At 44.2% G+C, this 20627-nt stretch overlaps 1 protein-coding gene and 2 long non-coding RNA genes across 4 annotated transcripts; 2 read left to right on the forward strand and 1 right to left on the reverse strand.

The window, feature by feature from the left end:
• Positions 1-2159: 2159 nt before the first annotated feature.
• On the forward strand, positions 2160-4105 carry wu:fc23c09. The gene is made up of 2 exons (XM_049761659.2): positions 2160-2713; positions 2998-4105. The coding sequence occupies exons 1-2, from the start codon at positions 2160-2162 to the stop codon at positions 4094-4096; spliced, it is 1653 nt and encodes a 550-aa protein (XP_049617616.1). The 3' UTR covers positions 4097-4105.
• Positions 4106-4516: 411 nt separating this feature from the next.
• LOC125992073 (uncharacterized) lies at positions 4517-9251 on the reverse strand. Of its 2 annotated transcripts, XR_007489521.1 has the most exons (3): positions 9148-9251; positions 8910-9025; positions 4517-5438 (listed from the first exon to the last, which is right to left on the reverse strand). It is a non-coding gene; the product is annotated as an uncharacterized lncRNA (long non-coding RNA). The 2 variants fall into 2 exon arrangements; XR_007489520.1 differs by lacking the exon at positions 9148-9251 and having other exon boundaries at positions 8910-9112.
• LOC137839838 (uncharacterized) lies at positions 5998-12049 on the forward strand. The gene is made up of 3 exons (XR_011086178.1): positions 5998-6144; positions 6799-6870; positions 10016-12049. It is a non-coding gene; the product is annotated as an uncharacterized lncRNA (long non-coding RNA).
• The last annotated feature ends 8578 nt before the right edge of the window (positions 12050-20627 follow it).

The following is a 20627-nucleotide window of genomic DNA, read 5'->3' on the forward strand; positions in this document are numbered from 1 at the left end:
AAGCTTTTATAGGGCAAACCTAAAAACAAAACACAAAAACATTACAATACTTTCTGATGTGCTAGAAAAAAATCAGCATAAATAATATTCGACATGGCCTTGCGTCATTTTTTGAATGTGCAGCAATTTTTCTGGAAGCTTCTGTTCCAATGAAGATGTTGTAAAAGAATGATAAAGTGCTAATCATTCACAACGATTTCAACATAAAAGCATGTGTACGGAAGTGAAAGCTGCCGTTTGAGTTTTTTTTTCTTTTTTCTTTTTACTTTTTAAATGAGGACAAATCAGATGGACATGCGCGCCCGCGACCCCCGTGGGGACTAAGCGGTTCAGAAAATGGATGGATGGATGCATGTGTGGTTGTGTAACATTTATCATTAAAAACCTATTTCATGACAAATGCGCCAATGCCATATGTGTTATGCAATAAATATAAACTCGACTCGTGTGCGCCTCCTATGTAGGCCTGTGCCACCCCCTGCTGCATTATAATGGAACTCCATTTTCAGTTTTGGTGTCGAGCATTTGTGGCCTTTTTTACGCCAGAGGGTAGGATCGAGTAAGTTTGTGTGACATCTTGGTAGTTTGGGACAGTTTCTCAGACTTCAATCAAGTTATTTGAATTTAGTTACATTCAATTTAATTTATATTCTTTATCATGACTGTTTAGATTTGGCAAATTAATTTATTACAGCATATAAGTGAAAAACATTTTTTTTTTCAAATTGTTCTGCAACTTCTGGGGGTTTTTATTATGGCAAACAATCTTTTTTTTATTTTATTTTATTATTTTTTTGTTTATGCTGTTTTGTGGCTTCTGGTTTTCCAAAATGTGATTGATTTGTGCGCAAACAGTCAAACAGGTTCTAGCCAAGAAACAATGTACATGAATTATTTTTATTTTATTTGATCATCACTCCATTAATATTCTCTCTTAATTGCTTTCTCAAAAAATGGCTCACCACCTGATTTTGGTTTATGTCAGAGTAAAAAACTTTTACAGCATCTTTGGAGATTTATCTGGCAAACTAATATCAAGTTTAAGTTATATTTTACACATTCGCATCCATTCAAATCCAACACAGCCCTTTCTTTGATACAAATTAGTAGCATTGGTCTAGATTTCCTGAATGAGCACAGAGGTCAAAGGTTGTCGCCAGGCTCATCTACACACCAGGATGCTAACTTCCAAGCAGCAGCCCTGTAAAAACAACAGAAAAAGAAAAAAAAAAACAATTGTCCCCTCTGACCTCCTATACGGGCCTGCCCTCCTTTCCCGCCATTGATCTCAGATTGAGGGTACGTGCGACAATACTCTTCACCAAAAAGGCATCTTGAGTGTGACCATGCATCATTTATGGTCATCTGCGGGCTTGGAGGGGGGCGGTGATGGCGGTGGTGTGCGGTTCAAAGGTTGATTTGTTGAGTCTGGGCGGTTCTGTACGGCAAACACACACAAACCGAGGCAGGCTGCACACACGGACACACAAGGAATTAAACATCAGGTATTGTTATTGCTTAACGTTTTCATTCAATTTGTCTTCTGTAATTGTAAGTCTTTCTGATGGAAGAAGCCATATTTGGGCCTCTATGCCTCATTATGAGACATGAGAAAATGATGTGATTTCTAGCCAATAAACCATTTTTTTAATGTAATTCAATATTGCAAAACAGAATCACATTTTAATAATATAGTATGTAAAGTGGTTGTATTATTTTTTTGAACAATTAAAAAAATCAAACAGTATTAGTTAACTTTATTTTTAACTGTATTTGTCTATGAAAACAAATTGAATACAAATCTAATATTTAATAATTGTGCCATTAAAAAAATAATATAAAAGAAACAACAAACTAAATCCAAAATGCTAAAACATTTGTAGTATATTAAAAAAAGTTATTACCAATATGACATTAACTGATTTGTTTCATCTTATATTTTGCATATTTTGCATCTGACCACCCTCAACATTATTCTGATGCCAGCCAATGAAATGGAAATTCTCACACTCGTGCTGCTACTCTTCATAGCGCCTTTACATTTGTCCATCCCACAACCAAGTAAGTATCAAAAAAATTTATAATAAGCCATCCATGCTCATAGAAATCTTTCTAAAGTTTTTAATCTTGTAATTTTAGGACAAGCTTTGAACATTGACATGGAACAGTTAACGAAGACAAAAGAGGAGAGCAAAGATGCCAAGCGAGACGCACTGAAAAAAGAGCAGGAGGGCATGCTTGTGGGAGGGATCATCCCTCACGAGGCGATTCAAAACGAATCAAATAGTGATATTCCGACTCCTCATTCCAATCCCGAAGCCCTCATTCTCTTCTCAACAGTGACTCCCAAAAACCACAAGTCCATCTCACTGATGGAAGACATCCTCACAGAGGTGCTACAAACTCCAAGACATTATTCTGAACAGACTAGTCCAGATGTTGAAGTCCAACCTGTGAGGAACACTCTTGACACAAGAACAACAAACGCCATCATTGAAAGAGGAGAGTACGACCAAAATAAAGTGACCAAACCTTCAGTCGAACTACACAAGATCAAAAGTGATAAAAATAAGACTATTCAAAATCGCAAAAAGGGAAATGGAAGGAAAAAGAATGTTAGAAAACAAACCAAAGAAACGAAGACTAAAAAGATGGAGTATTTTCCTTACTTCATGGATAACTACTGTCCTCCTGATTGTGCCTGCTATGGAGGGTAAGAAATGATTCCCGTGAATATTCTCATGCATCTCAGTCTTCTCATCCTTAGATCATTAAATAAATTAAAACTGGATTGGATAGTAGTCTCAGAAGATGTTTGCCTCTCTGAAAAGAGTCATTGGTTGAAAAATCCGTTGTTAATATTCCATTCAAACATAAAACGTTAAGGGAGAAATTGGAGAGTCTGCTTGGTCATTTGTTGCCTGGCAGAGTTCATAGAAATGCCCAATGAAAATTGTACTACAACCCAATAAAAAAAAAAATCTGCCTGTTTTCCAGGGTGGTCCAATGTTCAGACAAATTGGTGGACAAGATCCCGTACGGCATCCCCTACAGCTCCCGTTACATCCTCCTGATGAACAACCACATCAACAGCATTCAACTGGATCTCCTCCGGGGATACACCTCCATGGAGTTCCTGGTCCTGAGTAAAAATCACCTTACAGATGGCTCTGTGGAAGGGGCGTTTGAGGGCATCCCGGTGTTGAAGCGTCTATACCTGGATCAGAACCTGCTGGCGAGCATACCGACGGACCTTCCGGCTTCCCTCGAGGAGCTTCGGCTGGACAACAACCGTGTGAGGGTGATGTCGGAGTCATGTTGGACTCGTTGTCCTGGCCTTTTGGTGTTAAGCCTCAGCAACAACAGTCTGGGGAATGAATCGGGATCTCTTCCGGATGCCGTGTTTTCTCCCCTGCACTACTTGAGGACTTTGAACTTAGACCACAACCAACTGACGACCGTTCCCCATGGGTTGCCTCTGTCCATCAAAGAGCTGTACCTCAGAGGGAATCTCATTGAACATTTCAGCGGCAAAGCATTTAACGGGAAATCCCAGCTGGGGATTTTGGACCTGAGTGCCAACCGACTGAGCAACAAGGGCCTACCCAAAGATGCTCTGGTCAAAGCCACCCACCTGGAGAGCCTCAACCTGGAGGGCAATCGACTCAAAAAAGTACCCCGGCACCTTCCCTCGTCGATCAAAACTTTAAACCTTGAGGGCAACATCATCTCCGCGATTAGAAGAGTTGCTTTCAACTCCTTGAAAAACCTAGAACACCTAGGACTAGCCCGGAATAAGATCTCTAAAGTAGTCCCGGGTGCATTCTTGAGTTTGCCCGCCCTGCACCAGTTGGACCTTTGCCACAACGTCTTGCGCCAGGTACCCAGACAACTACCACGTGGCCTCCACTTGGTGGTGCTAACTCACAACAAGATCCATTCGGTGCCCCGGGACGCCTTTTGTTGGGGTCAAGCGAGCTCCGGTCTCAGCGAACTGGTTCAAGTGCAGTTAGAGAACAACTTGATGGACATGGGAAAGCTAGACTCTAAGGCTTTCAGATGCTTGAGGGGATTCCAGGTGGTGCATTTCTACTGAAACAAAGTCTCAGGAAAAAAGGCAAAACGTCACGTCTCGTCCCCAGTTTTGCTATGTGTCTAGGTTACCATGGTTTCTGTTCGCGTCGCCCCTCCCCTCCCCTCCCCTCCCCTCCCCTCCCCTCCCCTCCCCTCCCCTCCCCTCCCCTCCCCTCCCCTCCCCTCCCCTCCCCTCCCCTCCCCTCCCCTCCCCTCCTGTGTCACCTCAATCAATGTAACCACAGTCACCTGCCTCTTTATCATGTCTTTTTATTCAGTTAGTCTTGTCCCTAGTCGAGCTTCTTATAGTCTGTATTTGAGTTCTCCAATAAACTCTGGTCCAAGCTGCATTTGGTCGCCCTGCTCCATTCCATCCGTGACACAAAACGTAGACCAGCATAGTTATGTTGATTTATGATGTCATAAATTATGCAATCAGATCAACATTTAGGACACTTTTATTCAGAAAGAAATGCATTTTACAATTTATTGTGCAATTATCCATTTTGTTTCCTGCGAGGCCGATTGGGTGGAAAGTTTCACTTTTTATAATCAACTATTGAACTAAACTTTTCAACAACAGTCTAATTTATTACACCTCTATTATAAGTATATTTTACCCTGTATATAGTTTTTGATAAAGTCCTGCAAATGTTTACATGCATTTCAGAAAAAAAAGCTATATTTATTAGAATGTGTGCTTTGTATTCAATCGACCTCCATGTTTCGATGAGTAGGACACATTGTTGCTCTTAAAAACCGAAAGACTTCCCCATTTAATCTTTTTTTAAGAATGTAAATATGTGCTAGTATATCATGGTCAAGATGTATATTTTCAGATGTTCCAAAAATAAATAAAGCACAGTAGCTTCAGTCAACAAAACCTAAGCGAAGTGACTTGTATTATTGAGTAAGCCACTAGATGGCAGTAGCATACAGACAGAATATCGTATTGTGACAGTTACCCTAATGTTTGCACAAAACTGTCCCTTGAGGCAAACATGTGTGAGGAAGTTGACCTTGTGGGTTTAAATGCTATATTTTAACTGCAGCAAAGACTTTGACGAGAACCTTAAAGATATTTAAGAGCAGAATATGATCTGCACGGGTATGTTTCTGCATCACTTGATTAAGTCCTTCTAGGCAACGTGGCATCGCACCGCCGAAGGCCCGACGATGAGGAGGAGGGAAGGATTGGGAGGGAGGGAGGAAGAAGAGAGGAAGGTGGGATGATGGGGGGAGGATGGAGGATTTAACCAGGCGTTGTTGGCTTGGTGTCCGTGAAGGGAAGAGCCGTGGCTGGGCAGACAGCTCACCAGCACCTCCCTACAGTCCAGCAGGACCCTGACCCAAATCACAAGTACCTGTAAACAACCATACAATCCTGTCTTTTACATTATTGTCATTTTCAATATGCAGTTAAGAATCCAACCGGGTGCAAATGGAATCAAACATTATTTTCTTTTTTAGTTTAATGTACAAAGTAGGATTCACATTTTTTTCCCTCACAATATGTTGCTATATTTTCCTTGAGTGTTTCCAGATTAAGCAATCTTTTAACCACTTGATCATCCATTAACATTGTTGTTATTTACTCACAGCTTGAAAGCACCTCCATATGTTGCGGTTCTGACCACATCCAGCATGACTGGAAGTCCTACCACGTATTAAGTGGGTGCTTTGTAAACACTTTGAAGGAATCTTTCTTAAAAGGGAAAATAGCTGGGAAAAGTTAAAAAGGGGATCCTCTTAAAGTGATTCCTTTTCTGTAGTGGGTACTACTACAAATACCAGACGTGAAAGGGTTAGGACATAGTGTATCATTTGTTATCTTTCTGAAAATAATTAAAAAAAACTCCTGGTGAAGGGTTAACTGGCACCTCACATCCACAGCAAAGTGCGATTGCATGCGAGGGAAAGGAGGTGGCGCTTGAGTTAGTCGAGAGAGTAGAGGAGGGAAGGAGGGGAACCATGGGAGCCAGAGGGACCTCCACGCACACTACACCACACGTATATCTCAAACGCCATCCACGGCATGCTTCCTGTCACCACATTGTGCCTTTTTAAAAGGTAAAACTCACTTTGTTTTTTTGCAACTTTCCAGTAAAGCCTTAAACCCCCTGGAGTAGCTCCACAAGAAGGCCAGTGGGGCTGCAAACAGTAGCAGTGAAAATACAAAAGACTGGCTAACAAGAGAAATAACAAACAAGCTGTGCTTTTTTACCCCAATATGGATGCTAAATAATTATAACGTGTGATCGTTAGATTAAACACCATGAAAGCTTCAGCGGTTAAAGACTCCAAATACTCATGTAGACTCGTACTGGGAGACTCATCTCTGCTTATTTCATTCACAACAAGCAGTTTTGCAGAGTGAACAATCCCCCCCACTCAAAGAACGAAGCCTCAAGCTGTTTATTGATATGCCCAGTTGAAGTTGACTGTACTGTCCAACAAAGCCAGAGCTACACACTATAGATTTAAAACAACCACATAACCTTTGCCTTAAAGTCCACCAGGTTAATGCAAACACATGGGAAACGCCATAGACGTGCAAACAAATAGCATCTAGTGTTATAACCCTTAAAGAAATACATAATTGAAAAGAAACGGTGGGGCAGCACGTGTCGACAGTTAATATAATAATCACAGGCTTATTTTTTTTATCCTCTGCGAAGAACAACTGGCTCAATGTACCATATATTCACATTCTACTGCCCCCAGGTGGCCGAATTGCGCATACCAGTTGGAACAGCACAGTGTCGAATGAATTGAAGCAAAAATGTATCAGACACTGTAAGTATTTACACGTTTGCTTATGTCATTACTGTATGTTTTATTAGTAAAATTAAGTACAATAAGGAAAAAATAAAGGAGGGAAAATATAAAGTACTATTTTTCTTACAAAAATGGCTGGAATGGATTAATTGAAAATTTTAGAAACTTTACAAATGTGTTCATACGATAACGGCAAGGTCATCTATGATTTGTCCATTTGAAAGACAAGATACCTAAATCCTTTTTAAGGGCTTTGCAGCTAATTTGGCTGTAGTCACAGTAAGCCCGACTTGGGAAACCTCTGGTTTCAGCCTTCAGGTGCAGCGCGGATTGAGAGCAAAAACAAGTCCATAAACATTATTAGCGTACCAACCTATCTGAGTAATGTCACAGGTCAGATGAATTGAGCAGACTTGCTGATGAGTTCTTCGGAATAATACTTCGATTCTACCTTCCAGTGTAGATTTTAATGACACCATTGTTGACTCATCAGGCCCATGGCGACACGCACACACTCAAGTGGTCTTGTAAAATTCCCTTCAGCCATCTGTCGGGCCTCGGGAAGCAAAACCATAAAGCAGGTCACTGCAGGAAGCGCTTGCCCTTCTGCTTCCTGTCCAGCCTTAGTTGCAGTCTAGACGGGCAAGTGAATAATAAAACATCGTCGCTGAAGTGTGCAAAAAGTCAGGGAATTGCCGCTGAGCATTAAAGGTCATATGTGCAGTTTTCCAATGCCAAGAGCAGACATTACCTAAGCTGTTGCCCTCTCTGAGACGTCACAAGCGGAGAAAAAGAAGTGCAGGCGATTCTGCAGTAGTCAGCAAAGTGGCTAATTATACATTTTGAGTCATTTGACGCAGAAAGTGTTGTCGTTCCTGCAGCTGTGAAATAGAGTTGGGGACACTGAGATGTGATTATGTGCGATTATCACAACAAATGGGCATTTTTTTTAATTTGGGTGACATTTGGGCACACATACTTTACTGTATGCTACTTTAGCTCACTTCTGATGATGCAATGCTAAGCTGTAATCAAAAGTGCTAAACGTTCAAACTGCACGTAATAAGTGTCATTTTTTTGGATGAATTTACGCTGAGTTGACATTTGACTAAGCGTTTCATTGTGTGTAGGCGTGCTATTACTTTCCATATGACAAAAACCTTTAGTTGAGCAATACAGTATCATGCTAGGCTCACACAGAAGGTGAAACGACTTATTTCTCGTCTGAATTTGACCATGGGATACTATCAAGGTAGCTGCTTCATTCGCGCCGCACCTAAACAGAAAGGACAATGTATGAATATTGCTAGTCAATCAGGCTACTGCTGTTTCTGCTAAAACCTTGGCTAATGCTAACTGCTATTGCTATCTTGGTTCACAGTCCAACTCTATGAACTTTCCGAAACATGCTGTCTAAGAAGTGTAGTATAACTCTACCTCTAACTTAGATTAATGTCCACATATTAATCCATCCAGACAGGTCATTGTTTGTTTTTTAAATTTCATCACTCACTGCTTTTGGGGGAAGAGTTTGCGAAGGTAATGTAACCACAGTCATTTACGCTGACTATTAGAGCCCTTAGTTTTGTAGTAGACGGATCCAAAAATAAACACGTCAAATTCACACATCTCGGCAACAAACCCTCGGAAAAGAACGGCACCACATTGCTCCTGAGGGCTCGTTGATGTGTTGAGGCTGAAATTTGATGCTCTCATCATCCACGTGTCCTAATTTTATTTCTAAGCTCCTCCACTCAGGCCCAGTATCACCTCGGGCATGAGAAAAAGTGTTAAACTGTGTCTCTTTATATTACTACCTAAGTCTGACCAAGCAGGAGAACCGTGACACAAAGTTGGATGTGGCGGCGGGACGTTTGTGGTGCAGACGCTGGAATAAACTGGGAATAACCCAAAAGAAACAAACTGATTGACTGCTGAGCGGTGAGAAATCCAGATGTACACCATCAGGCCTAATGAGTAAAAAATATTACAGAACTAAATGTGGAACAGAATACTGTTTTCACGCACAAAAGTCTAACGTTAAAAAGTGAACTCACTTGTGATGAAACTCGATTTACGGTCTTGCGGCGAGGCACTGTCGACGACCAGTCCACATCCGTGTCGCAGCTTTAAATGGATCCGCGTATGGTGTCATTACTTTGATTGCAGTACACTAGAGGAGACAACAGAGCCGTCGTGACTGAATGCTACTGCACGTCTTTGTCACTTTGTCACAGTTAGAGCAGCGGGAACAAGAACACTTGGGAGCAAATGCTCATTTAAGCGTAGCTATACCTATGACAGTCCAGTTTATTGAAGAGTCATGAGGTCATGTCCAATCAGAAAGAGCCCCTAAAGAATCTGAATGATTCTTTGAGTAGTGGCATTGCTGCAAAACATCATTCCTGCTTGTGTTTGTCAACAATCCATCATGCTGTACAGCATGAACATCCTGTTCCAGAACAACACAACTGTGTCCAATCAAGATAAGACCCAGATTCCAATCCAGAGACAGATGCACTCTCGTGGGTGTGGACACTATAAAACCATCCAGCTTAGCGAACAAACCATTAGAAATATGTCATCACATCACATCTTGCAGCAATATCCTGTTCCAGAACAACCAGCCTACCACTGTGTTCAATAAAGATGAGCTCCAAAGACCAATCGAGAGACAAATTAGTTGACTTGGCTGTAAATGCTACAAAACTGCATGCCTTTGTCACACAGGTCAACACTGAAGCAATCAGAAAAATGAAGAATTTGTAAGCTATTTGTACTGGATGAAGATCCTGTTCCAGAGCAACCAGCATGACTGCAACATTAGTTCCAGAGACCAATCCAGCCTATGTAGAAGACATTATGACACGGCATGTCACACAGTCATTACTTGCACACAAACAAAACCACCACAAAATCAAGTTTGGTTCGCCAGTGAAGCTCGATTTTTGTGAAAATGTGTTCTGCTGGGGACACCCTGTTCCAGAATGAGTTCTGACCACAAGACTAAAGAAATAAAGAAAAGGTTCAAACTAGACATTGACTGATCAATGCGGTCAGTGAAGAGGGACCATTTGTCAGTTTCCGTCTGTCTCGTCCTGTCTAGTCAGAATCAAAAAGTTTCTTGTGTAGTGAGCGGAATAACCGGCATCATTGTGTTCAGTCAGGATGAGCCCCGGAGACCAATTGGGCCTGCCAAGGGTGTGGATGATGTTGGACTAAACCATCTGCACGCCAAATCCCTGATTTCTGCGACGGACAAGTCCAGACGGGAGCTTCCAGTAAAAGCAGCGGGAAAACGTTATACGTAAGTTGTTTCATCAGGCGAACTGCTGATGTCGGCTGATTTGTTCCTGCTCCGGGTATGGATACCAAACCCTTGAATACCGCCCAATCCCCTACCCCCACCCCTCGACCCACCACCACCATCCCCACCAACTCTACTGGCAACATTTTACATGTTGTTGTCGAACGTTTCAAGATGTTTGGTAGGAAATTTCCATCAGATCCACAGCCACTTTTTGCCAAACATGGCCAAGATTTTTCCAAGAAGAATCAATGGAGCGGACGCTGCTGGTCTGCTTGCAATAAGCACACGCATGCACGCACGCATGTATGCACGCACGCACGCACGCACGCACGCACGCACACACACACACGCACACACACACACACGCACACACACACACATACACACACACACACACACACACACACACACACACACACACACATTCACAAAACACACACACTCACAAAACACATACATATTCACACACATTTTATAGTCCAGATCAAATAAACTGAGGTCTCGACAACATTCCTGACGACTGGGAAACGGCCGTCGTTGTGGTTCTACGCTTCAGGGAGAAATGAAGAAACACAAGGGATCCGGAATCAAAATGACATGAATGGATATTCTATTAAAATGAATAATAATAATAATAAAATTTGAAAAAATACAAGTATATTACCCTAAAAATATTGAATAATACCATGGGACCTTGTAAAAGAAGGGTTTATTAAATGTTATTGTATTTTTTATTTGTCATTGTCACGTCTCGTCCCCAACTGCTCCATTATGTGTCTGTTGTCATGGTTTCTGTCTGTGTGCTCGCCCCTCCCCTCCTGTGTGCCCATGATCAGTGTGATTGTTCCCACCTGCCTCTCGTTACCTGTCGTGTATAAAAGTCCTGTCTGCCCCTCACTCCCTGTCGGATCATTGGGTTTGGTATTGGTATTGGTTGGTTTTGGTTTTGGTTTTGGTTGCTGTCGTTCGGTGTTGGCGTACTGTCTTGATGCCGTCATGTCCTGTTGTCTTCTTGTTTCACGTCCCGGTCAGTCAAGTTATTGTTTAAGTCATGTCAGTTTACCGAGTCTGTATTTTGAGTTGCTTCAATAAACCCTGGTCCAAGCTGCACTTGGTCGTCCTGCTCCATGCTACACCCGAACCGTGACAGAATGATCCGACCATCACAACGACCAGCGCTTGGACCCCCCTCCACCACCAGCTCCCGCTGCGACGCCCGATCGTCGTCCGAGCTTGTTCCAGCGCCATGGGCTTGCAGCTGCCATCGGATCTTGCTCCAGCGACGCCGGACTCACGGCCGCCATCGGAGTTCCTCCCGGCACCATCGCCTCTGCGACCGTCGTCGGACTTCGCTGCCACGACGCCGGACCCGCGGCCGCCATCGGAGTGCTTCTGGCGCCAGCGGCTTTGCGGCCGCGATCGGACTCTGGTGCCGCGACGCCGGACCCACGGCCGCCGTTGGAGTGCCTCCCGGCGTCATCAGACTCACGGCCGCCATCGGGCTCCACCCCAGCGTCGCAGGACCCGCGAACGTCGCCAGACATCCAAGCCAGCTGCGTCGGACCCGCGATCTTCCCTGGCTCCACTCCCACTGCTGCGGCGCGTGATGGCTCTTGCCGCCGCGCACAGCCCCGCCTTCCGAATGTCGCCGATCACTGTACGGACTTTGTGAGTGGCCGCCGATCGCGGTACAGACTTCCCAAGTCGCCGCCCCAGTGCGGTTGTGTTTCCCCGAGTTCCCGCGGAGTGCGGTTCTGTTTCCCCAAGTCGCCACCCGTGTGCGGTTCTGTTCCCCGAAGTCGCTGCCCGAGCGCGGTTCTGTTCCCCGAAGTCGCCGCCCGAGCGCGGTTCTGTTCCCCAAGTCACCGCCAGAGTGCGGCTCTGTCCCCTAGGTCACCGCCAGAGTGCGGCTCTGTCCCCTAGTGCGCCGCCGGAGTGCGGTTCTGTCCCCTAGGTCACCGCCAGAGTGCGGATCTGTCCCCGCAGTCGCCGCCGGAGTGCGGTTCTGTCCCCTAGGTCACCGCCAGAGTGCGGTTCTGTCCCCTAGGTCACCGCCAGAGTGCGGATCTGTCCCCGCAGTCGCCGCCCGAGTGCGGATCTGTCCCCGCAGTCGCCGCCCGAGTGCGGATCTGTCCCCGCAGTCGCCGCCCGAGTGCGGATCTGTCCCCGAAGTCGCCGCCCGAGTGCGGTTCTGTCCCCAAAGTGGCCGCCCGAGTGCGGTTCTGTCCCTCAAGTCGCCGCCCGAGTGCGGTTCTGTCCCCCAAGTCGCCGCCCGAGTGCGGTTCGGTTCCCCAAGTCGCCGCCCGAGTGCGGTGCGGTTCGGTTCCCCAAGTCGCCGCCCGAGTGCAGTGCGGTTCGGTTCCCCAAGTCGCCGCCCGAGTGCGGTTCGGTTCCCCAAGTCGCCGCCCGAGTGCGGTTCGGTTCCCCAAGTCGCCGCCCGAGTGCGGTTCGGTTCCCCAAGTTGCCGCCCGAGTGCGGTGCGGTTCCCCAAGTCGCCGCCCGAGTGCGGTGCGGTTCGGTTCCCCAAGTCGCCGCCCGAGTGCGGTGCGGTTCGGTTCCCCAAGTCGCCGCCCGAGTGCGGTTCGGTTCCCCAAGTCGCCGCCCGAGTGCGGTTTGGTTCCCCTAGTTTTTTTTTTTTGGGACGTCGGGAGACGTCCCTTGTGGAGGGGGGGGGGGTTCTGTCACGTCTCGTCCCCAACTGCTCCATTATGTGTCTGTTGTCTTGGTTTCTGTCTGTGTGCTCGCCCCTCCCCTCCTGTGTGCCCATGATCAGTGTGATTGTTCCCACCTGCCTCTCGTTACCTGTCGTGTATAAAAGTCCTGTCTGCCCCTCACTCCCTGTCGGATCATTGGGATTGGTATTGGTTGGTTTTGGTTTTGGTTGCTGTCGTTCGGTGTTGGCGTACTGTCTTGATGTCGTCATGTCCTGCTGTCTTCTTGTTTCACGTCCCGGTCAGTCAGTCAAGTTATTGTTTGTTAAGTCATGTCAGTTTGCCTTTTGAGTTGCTTCAATAAACCCTGGTCCAAGCTGCACTTGGTCGTCCTGCTCCATGCTACACCCGACCGTGACAGTCATGGTATTTGTCTACTTGTTGATTTTATTAGTAAAGGTAGAGAACTGTTTGTTTTAAATCAAAATTTGGTGGTGTAAGTTGAAGAAATAATGTGAAAAAATAAACAAGACAAATTAAATATCAAATAAAATGTACCGTATTTGCCGGTGTATTGGTCGACCTTTTTCGATCCAAAATCGACCGAAAAAAATCGACCTCGACTTATACACCGAGTCATAAAATTTAACTTCGTATTCATCGCTTCAAATGTGATGGTAACCAAGGCCGTTTCTCATGCATCTCATTGTGCGTTGCACTTAGAAAATTTGAACCGGGCGGCGTGCGCGAGTACGCGGCCCGCTGGAAGTCGAATGAGGCGCCGCGATCTCCTGCACAGTGCTTATAAAGTGCCGATCCGCTCGGCTTGGAGCTATTTCCAGCCTCCCGTTGGTGCCGGGCGGCGTGCGCGAGCTCGCCGGCCGCGATCTCCTCTGCGGTGCTTATAAACAGCCGATCCGCTCGGCGGGGGCTATTTTCGGCCACTTGGCGCGTGCGCACGGCCTCCCGGATGTGCCGGGCGGGTGCGCGAGCTCGCCGGCCGCTGGAAGTCGAATGAGGCTCCGCGATCTCCTCCGCGGTGCTTATAAACAGCCGATCCGCTCGGGGGGGGGGGGGGTATTTTCGGCCACTTGGCGCGTGCGCACGGCCTCCCGGATGTGCCGGGCGGGTGCGCGAGCTCGCCGGCCGCTGGAAGTCCAATGAGGCGCCGCGATCTCCTACGCAGTGCTTATAAACAGCCGATCCGCTCGGCGGGGGCTATTTTCGGCCACTTGGCGCGTGCGCACGGCCTCCCGGATGTGCCGGGCGGGTGCGCGAGCTCGCCGGCCGCTGGAAGTCCAATGAGGCGCCGCGATCTCCTCCGCGGTGCCGATCCGCTCGGCGGGGGCTATTTTCGGCCACTTGGCGCGTGCGCACGGCCTCCCGGATGTGCCGGGCGGGTGCGTGAGCTCGCCGGCCGCTGGAAGTCCAATGAGGCGCCGCTATCTCCTCCGCGGTGCTTATAAAGTGCCGATCCGCTCGGCTTGGAGCTATTTCCGGCCTCCCGTTGGTGCCGGGCGGCGTGCGCGAGCTCGCCGGCCGCTGGAAGTCAAATGAGGCGCCGCGATCTCCTCCGCGGTGCTTATAAAGTGCCAATCCGCTCGGCTTGGAGCTATTTCCGGCCTCCCGTTGGTGCCGGGCGGCGTGCGCGAGCTCGCCGGCCGCGATCTCCTCCGCGGTGCTTATAAACAGCCGCATGCGCACGGCCTCCCGGAATTTGAACACATTTCGTCAATAAATTTCGCATATTGAATTTTGAAGTTTAATATAATGCAACAATTGAGCTCGACTTATACAAAGGATATATCATAAAATCGTAAATTTCCGTCGAATTTTAGGGGGTCGACTTATACACCGAGTCGACCTGTACACCGGCAAATACGGTATTTAAATTACGTGGTTATTAAGTTTTAATGAAAATCACAAATATATTGATACAAAATGAGAAGAAAGTAAAAACTAACTTACAATATTTTGAAATGCATACAAATTCAAATAAAAAAAAAAAAATTGTTTCTTTATATTTTCAAAACTGAATTTCAACAAATCTCATATTAGAGCTAAATATCAAACCAAACTACAAAAAATAATTTATTAAAAAATACCCAAATATTCTGGAGATACTACACTTCATTCATATAATAATAATAATAATAATAATAATAATAAATTATTCATGAATTAACCGTATAGCCCCTCAAAGTGCGTGTGATCCATGCATGTGATTGCTCGAGCCTTTTTGAGTGACATACATGATCCCTGAAGGCTAATTAAAAGAAAGAAAAAAAATCACTGACTGGCTCTGAATGTGTCCTGTCATGTTATTGTCCAGATTCCATTAATACAACGTCTGAACACGCACAAGTAATGCGTATACAAATATTTATCAAACATGCCAAAAGAAAACCAAGAAAGTCATGTCTAATTTAACCGTGGGTGTCATCTGGTGTAATTTCAAGGCAGGACATGTTAAACTAACAAACCTTTTGACACCAAGATTACAATCAATCACAACAATTAAATCTAATTTAAAAACACACAAAAGGAATCTTGAATGCCTAAACACGCACACAGCACATATTATATCAACTCAGTATGCCCTGCCCCGTGGGAAATGTGAGTGGCAACACTTTGCAGAAATATGATTGGATGCAGATGCGATACACTGTCATTTCCTCCACATCACAGGTGTCAAACTGAAGGCCCGGGGGCCAGATACGGCCCGCCACATCATTTTATGTGGCCCGCAAAGACAAATTGTGCATCAAATTCGTGTGTCATTACTAGAATTGCAAATTGTCTTCACTTTTAATATCTTTTTTTTAATAATTGACCAGTTTTTACTCGTCTGATTTGAAAACGACTCATTTGTCAGTTTGTTTTGTAGCTTTTACTGTTTATAATATGAGGTGCTCATACATTTATTTGGGTTGACAGTCATAATGGCCCTCCGAAAGAAGCTATGACTACAATGCGGCCCACGAAAAAAATGAGTTTGACACACCTGCTATAGGGAGTAGCCGAAACATGTAAAGCAGGTAAAATCTTCCCTATCTGACTAAAATAATTGTTTAAAATAGTTAACTTAAAGAAGACTATGAACCCTCACAAATGAAATTTTTTTTGTTTGATTAATATGATAAAATATCCTCTATGGTTAGATTTTATTCACTAGACCTGTAAGAGAAACTAAAATCCGAAATACTTTGGTCGTAAATCAATAACTACAGGTGCTCTAGTGATTTTAAAACCTTGTATAGGTTCATGGTCCATGATGGTCGTAAATTTGTTCACCTTTGAATTTCAAAACAATCAACGGACAAGCGTACACTGTCTGATTTGAAAACGAGTTATTTGTCAGTTTGTTTTGTAGCTTTTACTGTATATATAATATGAGATGCTCCTACATTTATTTGGGTTGACAGTCATAATGGCCCTCCGAAAGAAGCTATGACTACAATGCGCCCCGCGAAAAAAATTTGTTTGATACCCCTGCTCCACATTGTCGATTTTCTGTGTGCTTTGGGACTGTGAAAGCTATATTGTCTCGAACAAGATGTTCGCTTTGCTATTAAAAAGCTTTCAAATCGGTTGAGTTGGTGCAATGTTATTACAAGACGTTTGTTGGGTTCGTACGTGGTTTTACTCTCTCTGAGATTCATTTTGTTGGGACGACATTTACCGAGTAGCTGGAGGGGGGAAAAATGTCCATATGACTTTCAAAGCATTTTATTTTCACTTAAAATCTTGGCGCCTGAAATAAAAAAACAATTCTGGGAGAGAGTTGCGCTTAGTTGGCAAAACCTCTTGGCCATTCAACTTACTAGTGAGCCAATCAAAAGTGAAGTCCGTCACGATGGAAAGATAGGGAAGCCCGGCCAATGGGGAAGATACGTAGGATCCATTTCAGCTCCTCGGTAACCATTAAACACTTGTTGCGAATGCAGATTTATGGCAGAAGATTCTGGCAAAGAGAAAGGAATGACGGATGGGATAAAAATGAGCTCGCACACAGTGATTTTGTTCAGTTTACTTTGGCATATTAAAACTATTATATATATATATATATATATATATATATATATATATATATATATATATATATATATATTAATCAAACACTCAAATTAAATGAATGACTTATTCAATTGTAATCATAATTAATTTAAATAATTATGTAATCATAATTAATGATATGAATGATTTAATTAAGAGATTGAAATCCAAAACATGTAAAAATATTAAATGGACATCATTGTGATGCTACACACTTGTTTCTCTCCATTCATTAAAGTGTATTTAAAAAACAGTTTACAAAATATTATGTTAAAATAATGCATTTTATTGCACTCATTTTTTAATTTATGTTTTTAAAGCAATAAAATACACATTTATTTTATTCATAAATGTTATTATATAAACATTACATGATAAAGAAACGAAAATCGATAACTACTGGGTTACCAAATCTTAATTAAAATATTGATTAAATAATAAAATTTAAACTATCAAACTATCTTACCTGCCTTATTTCTAAACATAAAGCGCCGACTTCATTAAAGTATACTTTTTCCATCCACTCTGAATCGCCACCTTTCTTCTAATCAAGACGTTGACCCCGCTTCCCAGTTGGAAAAAATGCGTCGTAATAGTATTAAACTGGCGCTGCAACGCTCGTAATATTAGCTTGCAGCCACCCGTGTTTGGCCTACGATTTGATTCTTCTGTTATTCCACTAAAGCTCTTTGGTGTAATAACTTGTAAATCCAGCAAATCACAATTAATTGAGTTGTCGGGCAAGCTGGCAGGCTGGCAGCCTGGCAGGCAGCTGTGTTTGCCGACATTAACATATTCCTCTTGTGCCACGACGGAAATGTTCCCAAGGCCGGTTACCCAGGAGACGGCACAGACTTGGAAGCGAGAGTCCCCCACAGTGAGGGTAAACTGAAGCATTCATCAAAACGGACGAGAATATTTTGGTGAAGCAGCATATGGTTATTTTGCTCCAATTGAATGAAGTCAGGTAACTTCAAAACAAGCAACAGATAGCAAAACAGAAACCACATAGTAACTTACGAAAGCCCACTTTAGGTTAATGCTAACACACAATGTCAAATGTCATTGGCTGGCTAACGAAACTAGCATTGTTGTACATGTGGAAAATAACACAAGACAGACATTATGATAGTACTCATAGGAATTAATTGTTTTTATATATTACTGCATCATACCGAGTCACTTAAATGTGAAAATCCACTCGCTTAATGCTAACACACAATGTCAAACGTCATTGGCTAGCTAACGAAACTAGCATTGTTGTACATGTGGAAAATCAAAGTCAAAAGTCAAAGTCAAAGTCTCCTTTATTGTCAATTCCTCCGCATGTCAAGACACACAAAGAGATCGAAATTACGTTTCTCACTATCCCAGGGTGACAAGACAGAGTTTACAACGCACATACAAGTAAACAACACAGGAAAAATAACACAAGAAGTCAACATCAATGAACAATAAGCGTGATAGCACGCTAGCCGCTCCCGATGCACAGCAGAGTCCGGTAAGATGACAGTCAACCAGGCCACTGTGAACACGAGCACGCAACAGGCACGCACTGTCCGGTTCGTGGATCCTATCAGGCGAACGCAACCCATCTTGTCGTCCCGCGAACGAACGTACGCCAGGAGAATGGAAGGCACGGCTGGGCGAGCTGGGTTGGCCGCAAGCCTAGCCCGACGTCTCCGCGCTGGCCCCTCTTCCGCTGCCTCGCAGATCCGCTGCCGACGCATCCCAACAATGCTCCAGGATGGAGCAGTCCGAGCTCACGACGCAGTCCAACCGGGGGAGGAAGAGCAGGCCAGTCCGGCGTCGCTCCATGACGAAGCAGTCTGAGCGCCCTTAATCTCTCCGCACCAAAGTCCAGAACGCCGTAAAACCCACTTACGCCGATGTTGAGCAGAACATGCCCGCCGCACTAGTAGCACGACGTATCACACGAGACGAACACACACAAAACTGCTGGACAAACACGCAGTAAACACTCACAAAACACCGAACGGGACAGAGAGTGGCCGTTGCGTGTGCATGCGCCGCCATCTTGAAGACACAAGACAGACATTATAACAGTACTCACAGGATTTGTTTTTTATATATATTACTGCATCATACCGACTCACTTAAATGTGAAATTCTTCTGTTATTTATGATTTTGTTATACTAGCCCGTAATGGCCAAGGGACGCTCGCCAGAAGAAGCATATCTATAGTTTTCTGTAATGAAATTTTAAATAGAATCAGTACTTCTAGTTTCACTCAAGTCAAGTATCTGTACGTCTACTCAAGTGCAGAGTAACAACTTTTTCTACCTTGTCTTAGTCAGAAATTCAAATGGGCGTAAAATGGCTTTAAATGAGCCACTAATTGCAGTGAATGGACGTTACTTTGCCCTAATGAGAGACCAGTGGGAGAGTGTTTGTGTGTGTTCTCACGCGTGCGTGCGTGCGTGTGTGTGTTACGAAAGAAAACAGTGCAAACATTGAAGCAAACTTCCTCCGGTGAAGCATCATTATCACATGAATACGCGTCAACGGCCATATTCGTTTGCTCGGCCCACAGAGGTCATTTCCCACAGGGCCCCGTGCAAGTGTGCGCACCCGTGTGTGTGTGTGTGTGTGTGTGTTTGAGTGATCTGTTTATTCCATTAGCCAAGATACAGCCGGTCAGAAAATGGGGACAACTTTGCTCCTGCTCCTGCGAAAGAACTTAACAACCCGTCCAGTCTGGGATTTACTTGCACGCCCCCAACTCTAATTCTTGAAATATTTCCGCTAGTATGAATATAAAAAAAATAGGCGGGGATCTGGCCTGTGGAGGAATAATGGTGGAAACAGTGACCGAAGTAAACAATTTGATTTTCAAATCGGTGGCTTATTGTCAATTCAGGTGCAATCCGCAATGTATTGAAGAGAAAATGCTTGAGTCAACACATCAATACAGCTTATGTGCTCAAGATGAATCCGCTGTGATTTGTGGAAAAATTTAGCTTCTGGTGACCTTTCCCCTCAATCGAAAAACATTTCTGAGCAAATAAGCTCTCACTCATAGCCTCCATTTCTTATTTCTTTCTAGCCTAAAATGGCCGCTTCAAAGCAAATTGGTAGGCTAACTGAGACTTTTTTGTGATGGGTCAAATATGTTAAGTGAAATTTGCTTCCAAGGTTGATTTCCAAACTCTGGTCAAACTATGACCTTGTGAAGCAGATGTACTTTTATGGTGAGTCATCAAACTTTGACGCCACACTCCACCCGCACTCAATGACAAAATCTTGAATGATTCAGAATTTTGTGACGCATGTCTGTTTGATACAAGGTGGTTCAAATTTTGTAACAATGGAACAGAAGAGGAATTTGTTTTAGCAGAAATCCTGGAAATTACTAAATTGATTGATTCTAACCAAAATGACAGACTTAGTGTATTTTTGTGGGCGTGGCATTCTTGAGAATTTTGTGTTGGTCAAATGTCCACCAAATTTCAGGTTGCTCAGTGAAGCTGACTTTAGGAGATGAATTTAAAAATATTCTCAAGGGTGCCCCTGAGTCAAAATGGCAACTGTAATCCAAAATGGAAGCCTTCCTTTGTCTTTTCAGGCCTAGTTTCTCTAGATTTTTTGTGGGGTGTCTACCAAAAGTCATGTTGCTAGTGAAACTCACTTTGCGGGACAAATTTATAGTGAATTTGGCTTAAAGTCCTGGTTGTGTCCTACATGTGGAAACAATCTCTCGTATACTTTATAGTTATAGCCGTATGGCCAACAAAAG

The sequence above is a fragment of the Syngnathus scovelli genome, chromosome 22 (assembly GCF_024217435.2).
Source record: "Syngnathus scovelli strain Florida chromosome 22, RoL_Ssco_1.2, whole genome shotgun sequence".
Taxonomy (NCBI): Eukaryota; Metazoa; Chordata; class Actinopteri; order Syngnathiformes; family Syngnathidae; genus Syngnathus; species Syngnathus scovelli.